This window comes from Protopterus annectens, chromosome 2.part1, assembly GCF_019279795.1.
Source record: "Protopterus annectens isolate FY-2018-M chromosome 2.part1, PAN1.0, whole genome shotgun sequence".
Classification (NCBI taxonomy): Eukaryota; Metazoa; Chordata; order Ceratodontiformes; family Protopteridae; genus Protopterus; species Protopterus annectens.
The window spans coordinates 927,464,256-927,488,332 of NC_056729.1; the positions used below are offsets into that span (position 1 = coordinate 927,464,256).

Below are 24,077 nucleotides of genomic sequence, written 5' to 3' on the forward strand. Positions count from 1 at the left end.
CACTGCAGTGTGGTTTTGATTCATTAGAGGCTTCTTGTAGAGCAGCAGTTATAGGATCTGTGATTCGAAGGCATGCTTGGTTAAAAGAACAAGGTTTACCTGTCCATGTTAAAGTGAAATTATTGGATGCACCTTTGCAGCAGGATGTTTTATTTGGTGTTAAGGCAGAAGAGGTATTAAAGAAAATGGAGGATAAGGCAAAATCTATGCAAAACAGTGAAGGATAAATTACAGGTACAGTCACCTTGATTTAGCAGAAATTGGCCTTCAAAAAATTGGTCCTTTCCAGTCTCGGACAAGACCACAAAGGGGCAAATACAGATGCCCAAGAGGCCGATCTCAGCCCCAAGGCTCTTGCAGACTACGACAGTGGGGTGTTTCCACCCCAAAAGGAGGGGAAGACAAGTCACAACCTTGTAGGAAACTGTCCCAATGACTTCCCCCTTCAAATGCCAAGCACTTGCCTTCTGGCAGCCCCCTTGGGGGGGAAACTAGCACTTTTTTCTCACAATTGGCATATGATCACCCAAGACAAATGGGTTCTGAATATTGTGTCTCAAGATTACAGGTTCCACTTTCACACTTTGCCAAGACTAAAAGGAATGCCAGACCTGCCACAAAATCAATGGGCAAAGGCACAAAAACAAATTACAGCCCTCATGGACATGAGAGCTATTCAGAAAGTGCCACAACAGGAGCAAGGACAAGGATATTATTCAAGACTCTTCCTGGTCCCCAGAAAGGACAAAGCCTGCAGACCCATATTGGACCTTTCTACTCTAAATACTTACCTGGATGTACCGAAATTCAAAATGTTGACACTACAGCAGCTTCTTCCCATGCTGGGCAAGAAGGCCTGGCTTGTTACCTTGGACCTCAAAGAGGCATACCTGCATGTCCATATCAGACAAAATTGCAGAAGATACCTCAGATTCATAGCTGGTTCAATGCATTACCAATTATCTGCACCACCCTTTGGCTTATCTACTGCACCCAGGGTCTTCACAAAATGCCTGGCACCAGTAATTGCATTTTGCAGACAAAAAGGAATTCAAATATATCCATACTTGGACGACTGCCCTATTCAAGCAGAGAGCAAGGACATTCTTAGAAAGAATCTGGCGTTTGTAAAAAGATTGCTAATTTGCCTAGGGTACACAATAAATGAAAAGAAGTCAAAACTAGTGCCCTCACAAGAGATAATATTCCTGGGTGCCAGCTTAAACACAACGGCCCAGATGGCTTATCTCACGCCAGACAAGCAAGAACAACTGACTCAGTACTTTCAATTGTTGCAACAAAAACCCAACTCCCTGCAAGAAAAATTCTGCAGGCCTTGGGGTTCATGGCATCTTGCATACTACTAATTCCATATGCCAGACTGCATATGAGGAAATTACAATGGTACCTAAAAAGTGTTTGGACTCAGCATTGTCACAGTTTGGAAGCAGTAATTCCACTTATTCCCTGCCTTCAACAGGACTTTCGATGGTGGGTACAGGCATGTCACCTCAACAAGGGACAGCCTCTCACTTTACCCACAGCCAGGCAGACACTAACAACAGATGCTTCGGATTACACCTGGGGAGCACACATGGCAGGAAAATTTATTCAGGGCAAATGGGCCAGAGGCCAAAGGCATCTTCACATCAATCAAAAAGAGATGCTAGCTGTAAATGCCCTAACAGCTTTCAAGGACCTTCTGCATCCAGGACAACTATTACTAAAGACAGACAACACCACTGTTATGTGGTACATAAACAAGCAAGGGGGCACTCATTCATATCCCCTCTGCAGACAAGCCATGGCCTTGTGGAACACAGCTCTAACCTCATCTGCAAGCACAATTCCTGCCAGGAAAGAAAAATACTCTGGCAGATGACTTAAGCAGAAACATCATGTATCCTCACGAGTGGAAATTAAATCCACAAATATTCAGCATGATAACACAAAAATGGTGGAGCCCAGACATATATCTGTTTGCCACCCCAATGAATTGCCAACTACAGAAATTCTGCACAAGGACTCACCACTCACAAGCATGGAAAGTGGATGCTCTTTCATTTAGCAGGAAAAACCTACAAGTATATGCCTTCCCACCACTGCCTCTCCTTTCAAAGGTACTCCTAAAAGCCAGACAAGAAAAGTCAAAAATGATACTAATTGTCTCAGACTGGCACCCAATCTTAAAGAATTTAGCTCAAGGCCCACCATGGATTCTACCTCAAATTCCGCACCTTCTGACTCCGCAAAACAATCCGATACTTCACAGCCAGCTCAAAACTTTAAACCTGGCTGCATGGCAGATTCCTTAGTCAAGCAGACAATACCTCTCTCTAAAGCTGTTATGGATGTCATTTTGGAGGCCAGGAGGCCTAGCACCAGGAAATCCTATTCAGAAGAGTGGAAGAGATTCTTTGCCTGGAACCAGGCTCAAAGTTTTGACCCTCTTGTTCCAAATATTCCTCGGATACTACAATATTTAACTGAGATGCTGGACAAAGGCCTATCCTTTTCATCCATTAAGATCCACGCCTCTGCCATCTTGGCTCATTACAACACAGATCCTCCCATTTTCTCTCATCCTTTGCTAAAGCAGTACATCAGAGGGGCTAAAAACATAAGACCGCATGGGGAAGCACCAACTCCAACTTGGGACCTCAACTTTGTCTTGAAGAAATTAACCTTTATCCTTTTGAACCAGCCAGTACAGCAGAATTAAAATGTGTCATGGAATACTGCTCTACTTCTGGCAATAATCTCAGCACGAAGAGTCTGAGTTACAGGCACTAATGGCAGTGGAACCTTTCATCATTTTTCATCAAGACAAGGTTTCTTTAAGAACAAAACCTACCTTTATGCCAAAGGTGGTATCTAGTGTGGCTCTTAACCAAACCATCCATTTGCCAACTTTTTATCCAAACCCCCAGAATAAAGGGGAGAGACTTCTGCATTCATTGGACATACACAGGCAGTTGCGCTTCTACTTGGACAAAACAAAAGCTTTCAGGAAAACTGAGCAATTGTTTATAGCATATGCTGCAGGATCACAAGGAAAGGCTATTTTGAAACAGGCCATTTCAAAATGGATAGGACTCTGTATACGTTTCTGCTACACACAACATGGAAAAACTGTAACTAGCAACATTAGGTCACATTCCACCAGGGCAACAGCCACTTCAACTGCCTACCTTAGAGGAGTACCTACCAAGGATATTTTGGAAGCTGCAACTTGGAGTTCAGTGCATACCTTTACCAAGCATTACCATCTGCCTCTTTACTCTAAATCCAGGGCTGGCTTTGCCACTGCAGTCCTGCAGGGCCTCATAGCCCCCCCGAATACCTTATAGAACCAGCCACCCAACCTTAGCTATGGGATTCAACCCAAATGTAATGACTGCAGCAGTGAAACATGATGAACATAGCACAGTTTTGTACCTACCATAAATGTAGATGTTCGAGTGTATTCACTGCTGCAGTCCAGGTTACCCACCCTCCTTTCCCACTTTCTTAGCTGGGACTTTTCTATACCTCACTGCCTATACAGCCTATGTGGTGTATTTGCTTGTAACTGAAAATGTTGTTTTTACCTTTTCTGTATGCTTTACTTGCAATGTGTATTGCCTACCTTTTTGGGGCACCTGACATCTGGGGCAAGAAAAACTGAAGAAAATGGCGTCTGCTGCATCTTGTATACCCCTGGCACACTGATGTCAGGGAAGAAGCGACAGCAACCACCGGTCCAAGACTTTGGAACTCTGGCCAACTGCGGGACCACCTGATGGCAGGATAACCCGAGTGTAATGACTGCAGCAGTGAATACACTCGAACATCTACATTTATGGTAGGTACAAAACTGTACTTTCGGCAGTCATGCAACTGATTTCCATTTGCATGGACGCCGTGAGTTAGCTACCTCTGTTTTTAGGAGCCCAAAGTTAGCTTTGGAGAAGTTTTTCATGGTGGTTACCTTTGCGGGGGGGGGGGGGGGGGGGGGTTGACTATTGGTGTAGAGCAGCGGTCGTTCATGTTAGTAATGACCAGGTCAGGGATGTTGCTACGTCTAGTGAGGGTAAGAATGAGCTGGTCCACAGAATTGGAATTTATGAATTCTAGGAAACGTTGGGACAAGTGTATTGGTACATGAGTAGTTTTCTCAGTTAATGGAGAAGTAGTTGAAGTTGCCCAGTATGAGTGTGTTAGATTGGACCCTAATATTCTCAGGGACATGGTTGGGGACCTATAGCAGGCTACAACCTGAATCGCTGTCTTACCCGGTGTTAGCTGCACTTGAAGCATCTCTGATGCTTTATATTGGCCTAACAGTCTGGAGGTGTGTGCATCCTTTATGAATATGGAAACACCACCACCTTTGGAGCTTCGGTTCAAGTTCTGGGGCTGAAAGGTGTGAAATGAGTTATAGCCTGGTAGTGCAGGGGTGCTTTCTGCTGCCTTGAACCACTTCTCTGTTATAGGACAAATGTCTATTCTCCATTTTAAGGAGTGCTTCGAGCAAGTGCATTTTGAGATTTAGACTTCTACCATTGAGCAGCATGACCCTCAGATTGCATTTATTTGTAGCTGTTATGGTGGTAATTTGGTCTTTGGAACACCGCCTAAAAAAGGCACTACAAGGGTGGTAAGAGCCTTGGCAAGTATCCGGAATCCCAGGGGTGACAGATGCAGGCCATCTCTGACAAAGCATCAAGGTCTGTCATTCATGTCATCCCAGGCAGACAGACACTGGATCCCCTTAGAATGACACCAGAAACTTAGCCAGTTGTTGAAATCAATCATTTTCTGATTGTACTGTGATATCATTCTGGGTGATGGTAGGATGCTGCTCAGGGCTAGGGTCATACCCTCCTGGACTACATAATCTGAGAGCTCCTAGTCCAGGGAGGTATGTCTCCCGTTATTCGCATCCACATGTACAATGGCAGTCATATTTTTACCAATTGTTGAGGGACTTGAGTGCATGCGTTATGTGGCGGATCCTGGCACCTGACAGACAGCCGACTATTACTTTCTCCTTATTCAACCTAGTGAGTGGGCCATCAGTGTGCCTCATTATCGAGTTTACCCATAAATATTCATTACTACCTTATCTATTAACTGAAACATTCTAAAAGTCCTTCCCTTGGTTGATGATGTAAGTGACTTCAATACATCTTTCTTAAATCCCCTTCACCTCCTAGAAGGAAGATACTGAAAGCAAATAATGCAATTTGGCTACTCAACAAGAGTAAAATGCTAATGCAGGATAGAGAAAAAGCACGAAAAGAATGGTAAAAATATAAAACATCACAATATCTCAAAAACTTCAGAATGCTCTGCAGCTGTAGTAAAAGCGAATACAAGAAGACAAAAAAACTATACATTTAGAACAATAGTAAACAAAACCGTTAAAAATTCTGGTTGGCCATTAAAAGAAATCTTACATCCCTGCCAAAAATTCAAACCTAACCCCTCCCAAAATAACTCATCACTTGAAAATGCAATAGAATTCAACTCTTATTTCATAGATAGTGTAACATCCTTAACCAGGAATTTCTCAATATCAAATTCCAGACTGCCCAACAGACATAACGTCATCACATCCACTTTCACCTTCAAACCTGTGCCCACATCATATATAAATAATATCATATATAAAACTGCTGTTAAACTCCAACCATGCTGTTCTTCAGCTGATAAACTTCCAAGCGAGTACCTTAAAATAGCAGCTGACAGCATTGTCTATCCTACTTCAGTTCTCATAAATAGGTCAGTCCAGGAATTCCATGTTCCCTTTCTCTGGGGAAAGAAAATCGCACATTATCCCCTCTACACAAAGGGAATTACTTCAAGAGACTTGCATAAATCTTATCCTCCCTCTCCTAAATACTTGAAAATTGTATTCAGAAATAATTGCTAAACTACGTCCTTCAGGAAGAACTACCATCCCCTACACAACACCCCCCCCCCCCCCCCACATACCAGTCTCCTTATTTCTAGACTTGTATAAAGCCTTCCTCACAGTTTGTCACAGCAAACTAATGAGGTTTAAAAGCTATCCATCTAAAAAAAAAGTAAAGTAGCATTCAACCTTCTCCCCACCAAATCACCGGTGTACCATAAGGCTCTGTCCTTGGTTCCATCCAGTGTACCATTCACACTAACACCACCCACACAACAGGCCTCCCTAATTTAGTACTTAGATGACTCCAGACTCGTATGCACGTCTGCAGAAAAATTACTCAAGAAGCTTTAACAACTACTGAAGCACTTTGCATCTTGCAACTCGTGCTGGACTCCCCCCACCCCCCCAAAAAAGATCCAGACTACTACTTTTTTTTCACCAAATCCCCATCTCATGAAAAAAAACAAAATTTTAAATCCTCTTTCTTAATACAACCATTGAAATAATTTATCATACCAAAGTATTAATAATAGTGATAATGGATGATGATCCTAAATTTCACCTGCATATACAAAATTGAATAAAAAACTTACCAAATACTAGGGGTGCTATACAGAGCCAAAAAACTTTCTTACCAACACAACAGAAACTACACTTGCCACTACTTACCTCTACCCATCACTGTTTTATGATGCCCCAATCTTTACAAACCTCCAGGCATCACAAAAATTAAAACTTGAATAGTGTAACAATGGCTAAATTTGCAGCAAATACCCATTTCAGAACCCACCACTATATAGCATTAAAAGCCTAAATTGGTTAAAATTACCCCATCAACTTTAGATATACACAGATTCCTGCCACCTATAAAATTATCCATCATCCATCTGTATGTCCAGCACTAAATACCATTCTATGTGACTGTTTTCCTGATTAATCATTACGATCCAGTGAGCAAAAACTCCTCCCTGTCCTCAAACCTATCCAATCTGCTGGGCATTGTCTATACTCATACCATGTTGCTAAGGACTGGAACTCTCTTCCAGAATACATCAGCCAGTACCCTCCCTCCAGTCCTGTAAAACCATTCGGAAAAACTTCCAAGACAAAGTCTGCCTTCTGTTCTTGCTCAACCCCAGGATAAACTATATTGTAAATATTCATAACCAATGTTTTCATATGTTTAATGTGGTGTAATTATTTGAAGACTAAGATTATTCTTAATGCTTTTGTAATACTTTGGAGGGTTTCTCAATGGACCTCCACTGAAAATGAGCACCTAGCAAGTTGAACTTTCCCAGTAATCAAATGTCAATAAATTAATATTCATAGGTAAATACTAGGTTGTCAGTCTGGAGACTCACCAATAACCAGACAGTGACAAATTGAGACTTGAACCATGTATCTTGTGTCAGTTATGTAAACACCTCGACTGTTATGCTGTCCCTCAGTCTGGGTTCTGCTTTTGATCTCTACCTTTATTTAAAATGTTTTTGTTTTTGGTTTTGCTGTCACTGCTTATTTGTGTACATTTTGGAATATTTTCTGCTTAAAACCTCAGCTTTGGCCTGCTAAGATTTAGCTGTATTCAACTGAACGTATAAGATAATTTAAATACCTTTTATCTGCACCTTTTTCAAATACAGCATTTTAATTGATTTATTTGTGTTGCATTGACTATTCACTGAACTGGAAGTTTTGACTGTTTCAGTTAGTTCCCCACCCACTCTCCCTGTTTCTGTTTTGGTGTTAATCTTGGTGGCTCTGAAACTGCCCGTCCCTCTTGTAAATTTGTGTTTGGATACTCCTCCTGGGCCCATTTTATTTGCTCACTCAATTGAGTGCAGTGAGATCATATTCTGATTTCAGGTACTCCTAATGTGTACAGAGAGAGTATCTGGGAAAGAAAAAAAATTTTTTTTAAGCTTGGTTCCTGCCTTTTCCTGTAAGTGGTCTAGACTGTTTGTAGGCTTCTGAGCCCCCAAGCCTTTCTGTGTTGGAGGGAAGCCTTCTAGCTTAATTTTGTTTCTTAGAACTAGCCAGTTTTTTAGTTTCAGCACTCAAATCTGTTTCTTTGAACTCAGCACTTGTTCAGAACTCGTCGTAAGCACTAAATAATCTGCAAATTACTACAGCACTCAACTTTCCTCACTTGTCTAGAGGAAAGCCGTTTTTAGTATTTAATAAATAAGCACCTATCCAGGCATGTCTTAAGGGTAAGTTCCCGGTGATTCCTCCTGTCTACCTGATGAATCTGGGCATCTTGGGGCAATTCAGCAATTGCCTCATGTACACAGATAACCCTCTCCTCCTACCACCCAACACTAGAACCTGTGAGAGATGCACTTATATAGCCAAACTGGAAGCAAAACTCTCTTCACCCATGACTGGACTAGACAGTCAAGAGGAGAAGGTAAACACTTGCACCACACCACACTCATCACATAGTCCCTCAAAACATACACCACCAAAACACACACACAGAAACACAAAATACACACCTACATTCGCGGAAGCTCTCAATAAAAACCTGCTCAAGCATCAGGGACTTCCAAAGCAGAAATGCAAGCAAACTCCACCCCCCAACACAACCCAAATGACACATAGCCCACAAACTCAGTGTGCCACTCAACCACACAAGGCATAACAAAGTACCCAACACTCTAGTCATAGGTGACTCTATAGTCAGGCACACTGATGTTCCACTCACCAGGCTAAACAAGGAGAAAGTTACTGTCAGCTGCCTGTCAGGTGACAGGATCTGCCACATAACGCACGCACTCGGGTCACTCCACAACAAGTACAAATATGACACTGTCATTGTCCATGTTGGTGTGAGTGATCTGAGACGTACCTCCCTGGACTACATGAAAAGAGACATGGAGGAGCTCTCTCCAATCTTGTAGCCCAGGCAGGTATGACCCTAGCCCTGAGTAGCATCCTGCCATCACCCAGAATGATACCACAGTACAAGGACAAAATGATTGACTTCAACAATTGGCTAAGCTTGGTATCATTTTAAGGGGATCCAGTATTTGACTGCCTGGGATGACATGATCGATAGACCACGATGCTTTGCCAGAGATGGCCTGCACCCATCGCCCTTGGGATTCCGAATACTGGCTAAGGCTCTTGCCACCCCTATAGTGTCTTTTTTAGGCAAGGTTCAAATGACAAATTCACCACTATAACACGTACAAGCAAGCAAAATCTGAGGGTAATGCTAATCAGTGCTAGAAGTCTAAACCTCAAAATGCACTCACTCGAGGCACTCCTTAAAATGGAGAACATCGACATCTGTGCAGTGACAAGAGACCTAGTTCAAAGCTCCAGAGAGCATCCTGCATTACCAGGCTATAATTCATACCACACCTTTCGGCCATCTAACCCGGAACGAAGCACTAAAGGTGGAGGCATGTCCATATTCATTAAGGATATCCACACCTCCAGGCTAGTTGCACAGCATAATGCATCCGAGATTATCCAAGTGCAGCTAACTCTGGGCAAGATCGCTAGCTTGCTACAGATCCCCCACCATGCCCCAGGATTCACACTCCTCATTTCTTGATACACTTGATTAGGGTACATCCCAACACCCTAATAATGGGCAATTTCAACTACCCCACCATTAACTGGGAAAACTACTCATGTACCAACTCTTTTGCTCAACGTTTTTTGGAATTCATAAATTCCAGCGCCTTGGATCAACTTATTCACACCCCCACCAGGGGCAGCAATATCCTAGACCTGGTCATTACCAACATGGGCAACCGGTGTTCCACACCAGTGGTCAATTCCTCGTTGGTCAGATCCCGACCACAAGCTAATCACCCTAGACATCCACATCTCACCGCCACCCCCAGTTAGGGAAACCACTGTAAAAAGCTTCTCCAAAGCCAACTTCACACTAAAGTCAAAAAGCACTGAAATCTTTAACCAAAATATACAACCGTCTGAAAATGTCTCTCTTGACCCCCGAGGAAAAAAAAACAGCTGCTTTTCCAAACAGATTTTTCATCATCTCCAAAATAAATTATATTACAGGTGGTTAGGTAGTTACATCTGCTCACCTGCTATCATTTTATTCTACAGAATTATCATACCGTATGTTTATATACCTTTTTTGCGCAATATTCACAATAATATTCAAAATGTAAATTGCATAACCTACATAAATACCTCTACTGCAACCACCTAAGCTTAAAAATATAGTTTCTATATGTATACTTAATATACACTTCATATTATATAATACAACCATACACTTACCTGCCTATACACTTATACACTTGTAAATTAAAGGTTAAGTTTAAGTAAACATATAATCATATGTATCTTACTCATAACTGCTCAATAAATATTCAGAACCTTGAAAATACTCTTATATTAAATTTTCTTAAATATGTATAATATATGTAAAACTACACTATATAAATAAAGAGCAAAATGGGTATCATATTTAGCACAACAATATCTCCAAAAGGAGCATATTATGAGACATATTAAAATGGTGAAAATTATAGGCCTGAAGACTAAAGGCATTTGGGTAGAGGTATATGGCCTATCAGCCTAAGATGCAACTACATCTCCAGCCTTTAATGGACCATGTGTGTCTGATATAATTTTAGTTTTAGCCTAAATTTTAATGTAATAATGTAATATAGTAGTTTTTAGATTTAGTGTTATTTGTTCCTACAAATTTCATTTACTTGCACTGCAGTGTTTTGTCTTTTGTAGTTTTTAGTGTATTTGTACTTAAATTTTAAAAGGTACTTTAACTAGGCAATTTTACTTATTTGAAGTATTTTAAGTTCTGTGTAAATTTTATATAAGAATATTATATTTTTCACTTTATATGTTAAAATAAACACTATTAGTGTAAGGCAGCAATTATGTATAACAATTGTATATCTTCATATTATAGAAATATTGTAAATATTATATAAGTATAACTGTTAAGTATTTAATGTACATGTGCGTATTTGCATATTGCGGAAAATAACAAATTGACACGAAAAATACGTATATAAACTTTATATAAATAATGTAACAGGAGATTGGAAAAATCTGATGATAGCAGATTTTTACTCGGAAACCAAATTTCAGAGATATGAACTTTTGTATATTCAACTTCACACTAAAGACAGAAGTGGCAAACTTCATGACACCCATGCAGATGGACAATAGAGGTACGACTGCTGAATCCTACACAAATGCACTTTATAAGCACTTACACGAGTGCATGGCTCATGCTATTCCTAAAAGAACCAAGATGCTATCCTCCAAAAAAAGGAAGCCAATCTGGTGGTCCTCTGCCATAAACAAACTCTACAACAGAAGGCAGAAACTGTTGCAAAAGGGAGTAAAATCCCATGACTGGAGGAACTTACCTGGTCAACCTCAGTAAGAAGCTGAGATCTCTCATAAAAGTCTCCAAAGCTAGTTACAAAAACAAAATTGCCACTGACTCTAAAGACAACCACAAAGCATTCTATAGCTATGTCAAGAATCTCAGTGGCAACACTCAGATCTGCTCTGAGTTACAGCACAATGGCTTTAAATATACAGAACTAACTGATATTGCCAACATCCTGGCAGATAGGTTCAGTGCTAACTTTACCCCCCTCTCACCTCCTAGAGGGCCCATCTCTATACCGGAAGAATGCAAAGTTTCTGTAATCACGGCTGCACAGGTAAAAGACACACTCTCTCCAAAGCCAAGAACACAGCATCTGTGGGACCTGACAATATCCCAGGCTGCGTTCTACATGAACTACAGAATGAACTGGCACCCTACCTAAGTACCATGTTCAATCATAGCCTCATCTCAGGCTTTGTGCCCACTGAATGGCGCAACGCAATGGTTATCCCACTTCACAAAGGGGGAGCAATGACAGACCCCGGGCACTACCACCCCATTAGCCTGACGAGCCTGGTCTGCAAGGCCATGGAACTCATAAACAAAGACATTGGTAATCTCCAAACTCTGGATCCCACCCAGTTCAAATTTGTAAAAGGCAGATCATGTCTCCTAAACCTGATTGACTTCTTTGAAGCAGTCACCAAAGCTATAGATGAGGGTAAGGTGGTTCACACAGCTTATCTAGATCTCACCAAGGCTTTCGATACCATCCCCCACTCTGGAATTATAGATAAGCTCACTAAACTAGGTATAAATCCCTATGTCACAAGATGGGTTGCCAACTGGCTCATGGACAGAACCCACACTGTGAAAGTAGCAGACTCCAAATCCGACTTCAGACCAGTGACAAGTGGAATACCACAGGGTTCATTCCTGGGTCCTCTCCTGTTTGGTATCTTCTTCTCTGAAGTACAGGCTAACACAGAAGGTCTTTGGCTAACAAAGTTTGCAGATGACTGCAAACTAGGAGCCATAATCGAAACGCCTAACGATGTGGACATACTACAAAAGGGCCTCACTGAGACAGATGCCTGGTGTCAAAGCCATGGCCTGAAGCTCAATGCCAAAAAGTGTATTGTCATCCCCTTTAGCAAAACCTCTGTACCCATGAACTACCACATAGCTGGTAGTCTACTTAACGCTGAAAATGTGATGAGACCTTGGGACACAGGTGGACAGTAATCTCTCCTTTGATAATCACATTGTCATAGTGGTCAGGAAATCCTTCTGCGTGGCTCACCTCATCACAAAAGGTTTCTCATCCAGAAAAAGAGGTCATTGTTCCCCTCTACTCATCACTCAGACCCATTATAGTGTACAACGTCCCTTTTGGTATGTACCTCACAAGACATCTACAACAACTGGAAAGGCCACAGAAATACCTCACAAAGAGGATTACCGGCCTCAAACAGATGCCCTACGCAGACCATCTCAAAAAACTCCAGCTTTACTCCGTCGCATATCGCCTACTCGGAGGAGATCTCTGCCTAACATACAAAGCTATGCCAAACCCAGAGCTGTTGGACATGCTCCACGTAAAGAAGTCCCAATCCCTCCGAGCTGCACCCTCTAGGGATCTAAACCTTGTCACCACAATAAGCAGAGCATGCTGGAGGGATAGATTCCTGTCCCATAGACTTCCCATAGTCTGGGACAGACTACCTATCTATGTCAGAGCTCCTCATTAGCACTTTTCAAGAAAAATCTTGATTGGATGGGAAATAGGAAATTCACCCCAGGGATCACTTCTGTGGCTCTGCTTGACAGGGGCACAGGAAAATAATTTTCTTGGGTGGTGAAAGCCAGGGTACATTTTTGGCTAGGCTTATATAGGCCTTAGGGCCAATAGCCTAGTACCTACCTATGAACTAAACGTTAATGAAAAGATTATTTAGGATGATAATAAATATAAAATCAAAATGTAAAGGCTGTTTATTATGGGCCTCCAAGACCCGTCTTTCCTGGGTACTAAAAGAGCCTCAAACAGAATACTGTCCCTTGATCTGTTTGGAGAATCCCTTATATGGTTGGTGATGAAAGAACTTGTGTGACAATGATAAATTATTTAGTAAAGAAAACAGAAGATTGCCCAAGCAAATGCTTCTGTAGTCATGATAGTGAATTAACAGGAATGCTAACATTTATAGCCATATAAAAATGTGATCAGATTTTAAACTTGCAGCATATGGGTTACAAAAATATGATTTGGTGTTCCACAGAACATCTGCTTTCAAACAAGGTGCAGAAAATAACTGCTAAAGTATTGAAATTCTGTGCATTTGCAATTTTCAGGTGGTAACAAAGACATTTCATGGAGCAGGTTTAGTGGTGCCAGTGGATGAAAATGACGTTGGATATAGAGAGCTCCCTGAAACAGATGGTAAAAATAAAACCTTACAAGTGGATGTTTTTAAAGCTGATTTAAAATGTTTTGCTACAGAATGTAAGTTGCAGCCTGCCTAATGTTTAAATGTCAGTTTCTTGAGTAAGATTTGACAGTAGGTTGTACAGAAAAAATACTTTGGAGGATGGCCTTTTGAGGAAGGTAGTGCCTCCACGCAGCAGCAGTTGCAGTTTCCAGTCTATATTGAAGAAAAATTCTGCTGAAGGACTCTGTCTCTTTTATTTCTTAATCCAGAACCATCACGATAGCTTGTAAACACAATGCTTTCTTTAACAAGAAAACTTTACTTTGTGAACCCATAAGCTGTGTACTTTCATGGAGCATAAAAAACATTGCACGTTTGGGGTGCCATCTGCCTCCTCTTCATTAAAAAAGTGCTTCTCCTTTGGCTTAGGTAAATGACATAATTTGAAGCACTTTAGAAAGACATGTAAACCTGAGAAGCTAGTTCTGAAAGCAGAAAGTGATGAGCCTTAGTCAAGCCCCTGCAGTCTCTTGAGATCCTAAGGGCACTGGTGAGGTGCCCCCACTTGTCCACCCCACAGACCCAACATCTGTTTCCTCCTGTTCCCCACTTGTCACTACCCCTTTGGAGGCCGATAGTTAAATTGCGTTCTCACAGCCAACTGAGCCCTCATACACAAGCAATTCCTGTTGCATCACAGGCCATGCTTGTTCCCAGGCATCTGCAGAGGACCAGCTAATGGCAAACATGACAGGGAATGCCCTTGTGTCCATAATATCCCAATTCTGTTAATCCAGGATCAAGATATTTTTGGTAAGATTACAATTTCACCAAAAAATTTATCTGTTCTTTTCACCTTCTGCCTGCCAACCATTGAGCCCTCCCCCCATCTTACTCATTCCGTAAGGGTGAGGAGTCCCCTGTCAGATAATGTAAGATGAGAGCCATCTAGGAGGTCCACCATTCAGGCAAGCTTCAGGAGCAAGATATTTTTGGTAGATCACCAAAAAACTGGTCTGGAGAGGGTTGTCTTTTTTTTTTTCACCTGCTTGTCAACCATTGCCCCCCCCCCCACCTTAGTCATAGGATCGTAGGAGGTTGCTAGGCTAATGGCCCTGGGGCCATTACAAGCCTAGCCAAGAGTTTATTCCCAAAAAGAAACCTCAGTCAGCACCTGTTGCCCCTGTCAATGAGGGGCACAGGTGGAACACCTGGAACTTTTGTGCTTTCCCATCCGCTCAAGGTTACGCTTGAAGAGGGTTCGTGTGGTACTTTGACACATATGGGAAGTCTGTTCCAGAGACGGGGCAACCTCTGGGAGACCAACCTACCTGTCCAGCAGGTGGTGTTGATGTCACACATTTGATTTAGGCCTTTCAAGTGGGTAGTGTGCGAGGAGTTACTCATTGATATAGAGCATCTCTAGTAGGACAGGGTCCAATATAGTCTTGAAGGCAAGACACAGATCACCTCTGAGCAATCTATATGATACCGAGTAGTGATAGTGATTTGAACCTGTCAGCAAAGGACAGGTGTTTGAGGCCATGGAGTCTCTTTGTGAGGTATTTCTGTGGCCTTTCCAGTTGGTGCAAGTGTTTGGAGAAGTACATACCCAACGGGGCATTATACTCTGTTATTGGCCTAATGAGGGAGGAGTACAGAGATGTAATAACCTCCTTTTTTTCTGGATGCCATCTCTTTACTTATGAGATGAACCAAATAAAAGGGTTTTCTGACCACTACTGCTACATGATGGTCGAATGTTTGATTGTTGTCAACCTGAGTACCCAGGTCTCTCACTACAGATTGTGTGCTTAGGGGGTTGCTGTTGATGTGGTAATCCGCAGGGGCCATGTTTTTGCCAAATGGTATAGTACATTTTTTTGCGTTTAACTTAAGGCCATGACTTTGTCATCAGTTATTTGTTGCTGTGAGATCCTCTTGCAGTATGCTAACATCATTTGGAGAGTCAATGACAGCACCCAACTTATAGTTGTCTGCAAACTTGGTCAGCCACAGGCCTTTTGTCTTTGCTTGGACCTCTGAGACGTAGATGCCAAACAGTAGAGGTCCCTGGATAGATCCAAGTGGAACACCACTAGTGACAGGTCTGCTGTCAGAGGTGTAGGTTCTTATTTTGACATTGAGGGTCCTATCGGTGAGACAATTGGCTACCCCCCTGATGAGCTAGGGATTTACGCCAAGTTGTGTTAGCTTTTCGATGATTCCCGAGTGGGGAGATAGTGTCGAAGGCCTTGGCCAAGTCAAGGTAAGCTTTATGTAGTTACTTTCCCCTCATGCAGGGCCTTGGTGACAGTCTCAAAGAAGTCAACCAGGTTCAACAGGCAAGGTCTGCCCTTGACTAATCTGAACTGGGTGAGGTCAAGTGCTTGGAGATTGCCTATGTCCTTGTTTGAGATCCATGATAGTACGCTCCATGGCTTTACAGATCAGATTTGTTAAGCTAACAGGGTGATAGTTTCCAGGGACAATAGTAGCACCACCTTTGTGCAAGGGTACGACAATGGCAGTTCTCCACTGTGCAGAAATGAAGCCTGTACATTGGCTGTGGTTGAATAGGGTGCTCAATGGCGAAGCTACTCATTCCATAAAGGTGAGGAGTCGCCCTGTCAGATAACCTAGGATGAGAGACATCTAGGAGGACCACCAGTCATGCAAGCTTCAGGAGTTTGGTGCTTTCTCTAGCAACCTGATAATGAGACCATATTTTGTATGAAAAAACAATCCTTCTCCCTTTGGTGGTTATGTGGGCATCTGTGTCACTGTAAGGAGCCTCTCTTCCTTTATATAGGTTTGTGTACACACCTTTGCATGGCTAACAAAGGGATACAGTCACCAGTTTGGGTGTGGCCAAAGTCTTTTCAAAATTATCCCTGCTCTCCCCTGCAGGATATGCACATCTGTCCTCCCAGACATGTAAGGGATCATTTCGACACATCAAGGGACAGTATTCTGTTGGCCTTGGTGACCCATATTGAACCTGTTTAGAGAAAACAACTTTCTTGTTTTGATTTTATATGTATTTTTTTATTTGACATTTGTTTACCAAAAGTCCGGCTGGGATATTCTCATTTTCAGCGGAGGCCCAAGGAGAAAAGCTCCATTTTGCCATAATATGGTTACATTTAGCCATAAAATGGTTACAGTTAAATGAAGTTATTACAAAACGTAATACAAAGAAGAATGGCATATTAACCAAATAAAAATTCAACTTCAATTCATACACTGTGAACCTATACATACATGTTACATCTGTCCAAATATTTGTACTAAGTTGGAAAAGTACATTGTCAATAGTGAAATTATTCACAAGTTGCAATTCATAGAGATGACACTAACCACACTTGAGTACATTCTTTGGAACAGAGATGATCATGAAATATAGCTAGGTAAAAATATTTGTCCTTTACCTAAGAAAGATTTTACTAATTTCTTCTCTCTGAACATAGCCAATGTATGCTGTGGCATTGAAAGAGGTAGGGGTGAGAGAGTGGACTACTCCAGCCTGGGCTAGTGCTGGAGTAGAGCCAAGTCTTATTTTGGTATTGTTTTAGTAGTAGTTTAAAGTTGAGAGGTTAGAGGTAGATCTAATTTGCAGAGGGATATGATTCCATTTTTTGTGACACAGTATGAGTTGAGACTTTGACCGAAGGATTTGTGGGGTTTATATATGCTGTGAAGATCCTGGATTTGCTCCAATGCATTCAGCACATCGGGCAATAAGCGTGTTTTAGCACTTGATTCCGTAGCAGGTATGGGTTTTCCTAGATCAGATTGCTAGTCCAAGGCCTAACCCCCCCCTCAGAGGGTGCACCACACACACACACACACGCGCGCACACACACCCCTATGGCAAATTTAGTGTCCAGTCCACCTACTGTGTGTCTTTGTAATGTGGGAGGAAACCGGAGCACCCGGAGAAAACCCATGCAAACACAGGGACGACATGCAGACTCCACACAGAAGGCACCCCAGCAGAGAATCAAACCAGAGAGCCTGTTGTGTGAGGCGGCAGCTCTAACAGCTACACCACTGTGCCATCCATGCTGTGAAAATGATGTTTATTGAACCAGAGTAGTCTGTCAGGGTGGTAGGAGTGGGGGGAATACAAGTAAAAGCAGGGAACTCTTTGACTGTGACTAAATGCGCGTGAAGATAAGCTGTATGTAATCTAAGTAGTGAGGCTACTGAATCCATTTCAAGGTCTTAAGGGCAATAGAGTGCTGACTGCAGTATTGTTTATTGGTACCAAATTTTGCAACATTGTTATAGCATGACTGCAGCTTATTTTTAACTGTAGCCTGGTTGATTAGGATAGGTGCCCAGTATAATAGAGGTGGGCGAAGGTAGGTACTGGCATGAGTAATTTTGGTGGTGTTGCTAAGAACATTTTTATTCTTGTAGAGCATTCCTAATTTTTGGTGAATCTTCTTTATGTTGTTCTACACATGCAGGTAAAATGTAAGTTTATCTGTAATCACTCAAGACGTTTTTTTTTTTCTTTGTGAGACGACTACAGTTTCAGTTTTGTTTAGTGAAATGATTTTGCAATTCACTTTATCAGGCATGTGTGATGTGGGGGAAAATATCAGTAACTGTGTTTTTTAGGGCGGAGTCATACTGGGCATTATGTAGCCATTTCTTTACTGAGGGAAAAGCTTCTTGCATTGTATGGAGGAGTCAAGGGAGGTTTTTAGACGCACATAAGTGTAGAATCATCAGCATATCGTGCAAGAGAGGCTGGACCTACAAGAGGTATAGAGGTTATTGATAAATATGTTAGAGGAGGGGACCAAGAACAGAGCCTTCAGGTACATCAGTGGAGACTTCAGGTAGGAGGAGAGAGTATGTTGCCATTTTACAGACTGGAGCCTGTCATTTAAATAGCTGTTGAACCACAGTAATGAAGGAGGTAGTTCAAGTTAAGACAGTTTATACATGAGTTAAGGGTTGAACAAAAAACTGTATTGAAGGCTTTTAACAAGTCAAGGAATAAGGAGGAAACAGATTCATAGGTTCATAGGTTCATAGATTAGTACTAAGCTAACTGCCCTTGCGAGCCATTTTAAGCCTAGCCAATTATCCCTTCCGAGACTCAAACCCTGCACCTTGTGTTTGTAAGGCAAACACCTTAACCATTAGGCCACCCTCCCAACCCTAAGATTTATCTGCATCCCTGCATTTTATGGTGTCAATGAATGATAGGAGGACAAAGGTTGTACCTTGTGTTGAATGGAAGCCATGTTGGGTGGATGTTGAGACGTTCTTGTAGAAAATAGTGGAAGAGTTGATTATTAATCTTTCAAGAATTTGTTTTGAAGAACACCTTTATTGAATTATCAGTTGTGAGTTAGGCAAACTTACATTTATATAAAAGTGATAAAACCATATTAATAAGTTCACATTTGTGAATATTTTACATCATGTTTAATTTTCTATACAATATAATCAATCCAACATTACATACATTGTTCAATTCATGTCTTCTCTTAAACCTTATTCCTCCTCAGAAGCATTTTCCTGCATGTATTGTTCCCACAATTTCCATATTTTTTATGTAATTTACTCTCTATACTTTTCTAAAGATCACAATTTCTGTTTTCATCCCTCTCTCGCAGTTTTCAGTTCAAGTATGGTTGGTGTAGACTTTGATTTCCATTTTCTAGTAATTGCTTTTTGGCAGTCAACAGATTTAAAATGAAGGCCTTTTGTTTGGGCAATTCCGATCCTGTATCCCAAGTTAAAAAAAAAAGTTATTAGCTTAATTACACTCATTTGCTACCTAGTATTCCTGATAGAGTACTCTCAAAGGAATTTTTAAAGTCTAACAACTGATTACAGTCTGAAAACGGGTACCTCTTCTACCCCCATTATACCTCCAACATTTGCCATTCTTTGCAGTCTACTTTGGTATAGAAGTACCTGTCCAAACACTTTCAAGCAAAAATCCCAAATCTTCTGGAGTTTGTTGCATATTTGGGAGCCATACATATGTCCTCCCATTTTTTCTTTGTGAATTGCTTGTCTAATGTTTCTTCTTTTCTGACCTTCTCTGATTGATTCCTATAGTTATTGTGCAATATTTTATATGCTGCACTAATTTCCCCATTTAACAGCAGCTTCCGTTCTAGATTCAATTAAAAAAAACTCTACTAGAGCAGGTCTTCCACTTAGGATTCCCCTATCCCTTTCTCTCCCTATACTGTGATATCAATCCCTGATGGGGAAGACCATCTCTACCCTGCGGTCCAAATGTCACCTTGGCCTATTCCCATTCTGTTAACCTTTCCCCCTGTCTAATTAGTTGTTCTCAATACCTTGCTTCCTTTGCCAACTTCCCACATAACTGGTTTGGAAGGACTGTACTTTATCAGTCAAATCATACCTAAATGAATGAAAGTGTATGTTATGTAGACAAGCAAATCCCAGTCCACAAGTCGCAGACAGTTTGAGTCATATTTACATGATAATGCTGGAGGCTGCATGACGATATATTATCTACTCCAAGTCTCTCAAAAACTGTATCTTGAATACCATTTGAATGCTAAGTTGGTAAACCCTAGTCTGTCACTGTTTTTTTTCTTCTACCCACCCCTTTTTGACACAGGCATGTGAATGTCCACTGTAATGTCTGGTTATGGTTATTGCCCATCAGTTGCAACTAAATTAGTGCATTTCTCCCTGTTCAGTTCAAGGTCCTCACAGTTTAATCTGACCACACAGTTGCTCCTGCTGTCCATCATATTATTCCGTTGGGTAACTCATTTGGTACAAGAAGCTCATCCTCATGGTGGCAGCTGAGCATATGCTGGCTGTTTGACTCACTAGATCTCATTATGAGAGTCAGTTGATGTTATGTAGTCCAATCTCACCTACATTCTTACCCTTGGGGTCGGAGCTGAATGTCGGCTCCGACTCTGCCAAAACTTTTCTAGCTCGAAGTCTTTCTATTGGCTGGGCTAAGATGGTATCCCATGCTGCACTGCTCTGTATCCCCATATCTCATTTGCTGCTCGTGTAGCTCGGATGTGGTCTCGCTCTTGGCTGTGGCTAAGTACCCTTTTTTCTTCATTATTACAGAATTGGTTGCAAACAAAAAGCTATTTTAATAGCTATTGTGTGTTCTGGTCTTGTATGGTGAAAAAGTTTGTCTTTGATCATTTTTTTCTGTGGTATTCCACTAGCTATTCCAACGGGCTAGGCCCATTTCAGTTAGAGGACCTAGTCTGTCCCTTGCTTCTTTGTTTTATATATTTTTACAGGTATAAAACCATTTAAATTAGAGGTTTTAGTCTTCCCCTCCTGTGTTGTGCCTAAGTATCATTTTAGTTAGAGATCTTGAGGTTCTCGTTTGTGGTAGTGTTTTCCCGCCTTGTGACTGTTATACCATTGGTACCGTTGTCAGTTATTGTCTTTGGTGCTTTGCTGTAGCTAACTATGTTGTAGCTAACTATGTCCAAAGATTCTAAAGAGCAACAAGCCCTCGGGCTTCAAGAAATGCTCTAGGTGCAGCTATAAAATGTCTATTACAGATGGACATTCTGTCTGTGTATTGTCTGGGAGCAATCCATCTCCAGGAGTCGTGTAGTTTCTGTCATGCATTTAGTCCAGGAGTTCTTCAGGAAAGGAAGAATAAGTTGATTTTGAAGGGATGTCTGAAACCCTCCTTCGAGGAGGGTCTGGAAACCGCTTCCAGCTCCAAGACAAAATCTTTGAAACCAAAAAAGAGGTCTCCGGCTCCATCAGTCTCTTCGAGCCACCGGAGAAAATAGCAAAGTCTGTTTTGACATCCTCTGCTCCATTGTCCTATGGGCTGCAGGAAGTGTCTGTGGTTATGGAACCAGCATCGGCTCCAATCATTTTGGAACCTATTCGGAGACTATCGCCTAGCATTAGGCCAGCATCACCTCCTCGCAGGTCCCCTTCGGAGAGGAGGTCTCGATCTCCCTTTCTGTCCTCTAAATCCTCCAGGACCTTATCAGATGTGGACTTTGATAGAGTGGTGCAGAGACTCCTTCAGTCCCTGGTTTTGGCAAAATTGTTCTTGGCTCCGACCCAGTCAGCTCTGGAGCCCATCCTTCAACCTGCTTTGATACTTCCTCCTCCGAGCGTATCATCTTTCGGAGCCGAGGTTCTCTGCTCCGTGTGATGTCCCTAGGTCGTTTCCGACAGCCCCTCCTGGCTTATCGGTGCCGACGTCAGCTCCGACCCCGTCGGCGCTGTCCACGGGATTCAGAACTCTGGATTCTTCGGTCGGACCCGAGGGAGAGGCTTCGGGACACTTGTCTGTTCCTAGTCTCCCTGTTGGTACTTCGGCGCGGGGAAGTCTGACTCCTGTCGTGGTTTTGGAGGCTGGTCGCTCCTGTGACTCAGGAGGACCGGCCTTCGAGGCCATGCGGAGTGCGCTGGCCAGGTCGTCAGCGGCATCATGCGGGTCGGTCACTCTGTCCCCTACCACACTGGTGCAGGTCTCTGATCGCCATCTATCTCTAGACAGCGGAGCCCCAAGGCCTCAGGGTACCCACATGAGTGGTCCCCACATTTCTGAGGCCCCCTCAGAGTCCTTTCCTGAAGAGCCACCCAGAAAGAAGATGTGCAAGAGGAAGCACATAGATTCCCAGGATGAGTCTCTCACATCAGACACCAACCTCGAGGAATCTGAGAGGTCCCCCAAGTCATCCTCTGAGGATGTTTCTTTCTGTGACATCCTAGAGATTTTGAAACTGAGGTGACTGGCCATCCAAAACCCCCTCAGAGGAGGAGTTGGTCTTCCTGAAGGCCTTTGGTGCTCAGCCCTCCGCCTCCTGGGTATCTCCACCCTTTGAGTTTCTGGATTTGGTCTGTCGAAGGGTGTGGGAGACCCTTGACTCTGTGGAACCAGTCCCCAGGAGACCCAATAAATTTCGGTCTGCTCCTCCTGGTAAGGAATTTCTGTCCAAGGGGAGTCCCTGTGGATGCCATGGTTGTGGCAGCGGCCACTCATAAGGAATTAGCCAATACTTCTTCCACCGTCCATCCTCCTAACAAGAAGTCTAGGACCATGGACCGGTACGGGAAGCGCACCCTTTCTTCAGCGACCTTTACCTTGCGGTCACTGAATTATTTATCTCAATTTACACTGCTCCAGAGAGATTTCCTCAAGGAGCTTGGAGATTCTCTCATGGGTAACGTTTCTGAGGCGGTGACCCAGACGGTTAATGCTCACATGTCTACCCTCAATTCCGTTAACTCCTCCATGAGGCTCATCTCATATGCAGCCGAAGGAGCGAGTAAGGCAGCAAGTTCAAGAGTTGCTCTTAGGGGACAGACATGGATGCGCCTTTGTCATTTCACGGAGGCCTTCAAGTCTTCATTCACCGACGCCCCTTTCGATGGTTCCTCTTTGTTCGGAACCAAGGTGAAAGACACCCTCGCCAGATGCGAGCAGGAGGGAAAAACTCTGTCTGCTGTAGGAGTCCGTTTTTCCCTTCCCTCTAGGCCTTATCCTAAGGCCCAGAGGGGTGGCAAAATGTGGTTCAAGAAATCACAGAGGTTTTTTCCCAGTGCACAAGGTGAGCCCCCCTTCAGAGGCAGAGGAGGGGGTGATTTATTCAGGGAGACGCCGCCCTAGAGGCAGAGGAGGCCCTCACAACTCGGGAGACCGCGATTCCTTTCGTGGTTCTCACTACCGCCACTCCTGATGGGAAGCCTGACTGTGCGTTTCCGGAGCCAGTCGGGGGTCGAATCTCGTTATACCCAGAGGCCTGGTAAGACATCACCCAGGGCCAATGGGTTCTACGAATAATTTATGGAGGATATGTCATCCCCTTCTCGTCAGATCCCCCATCCAATCAAGAAAATCCCAGATGTTCCACCCAGTCAAAGGGATTACGCAGCTTCAGAAGTTTCAAAGCTGCTAGGAAAAGGGGCCTTCCAACATGTCCCCTCAGACCAGATCGGATTAGGGACTTAAGATTCTTTTTGGTGCCGAAAAGGACAGGGGACCTGAGACCAATATTAGATCTCAGCCAATTGAACACCCACATGCAAAAGTCCAAATTCCGAATAGTCACATTGCAGTCTATTCTCCCATTGTTGGGAAAAGAAGTTTGGATGTGCTCCATCGACCTCAAGGATGCTTACTACCACATCAAGATGGACAAGGGCATCCAGAAGTCACCTACGCTTCCGGCTGGGAGCCAGTCATTTTCAGTTTCGAGCCCTACCCTTTGGTCTCACCACAGCCCCCAGGGTGTTTACCAAATGCATGGCAGTGGTGACTGCTCACTTGAGATGTCAGGGATTCCAAGTGTTTCCATATCTGGACGATTGGCTCCTTACTGCCACCACCAGGCATCTACTAATTCAGACCAGGGATGCTACT

General features: G+C 42.8%; 1 protein-coding gene across 1 annotated transcript in view; it reads left to right on the forward strand.

The window, feature by feature from the left end:
- LOC122794282 (histone PARylation factor 1) overlaps window positions 1-24,077 on the forward strand; it is a gene marked incomplete in the record, with an annotated part of 658,055 nt that overhangs the window by 383,656 nt on the left and 250,322 nt on the right. Inside the window, 1 exon segment of the mRNA XM_044062558.1 lies at window positions 13,617-13,704. Coding sequence (XP_043918493.1) covers window positions 13,617-13,704 — 88 coding nt within the window.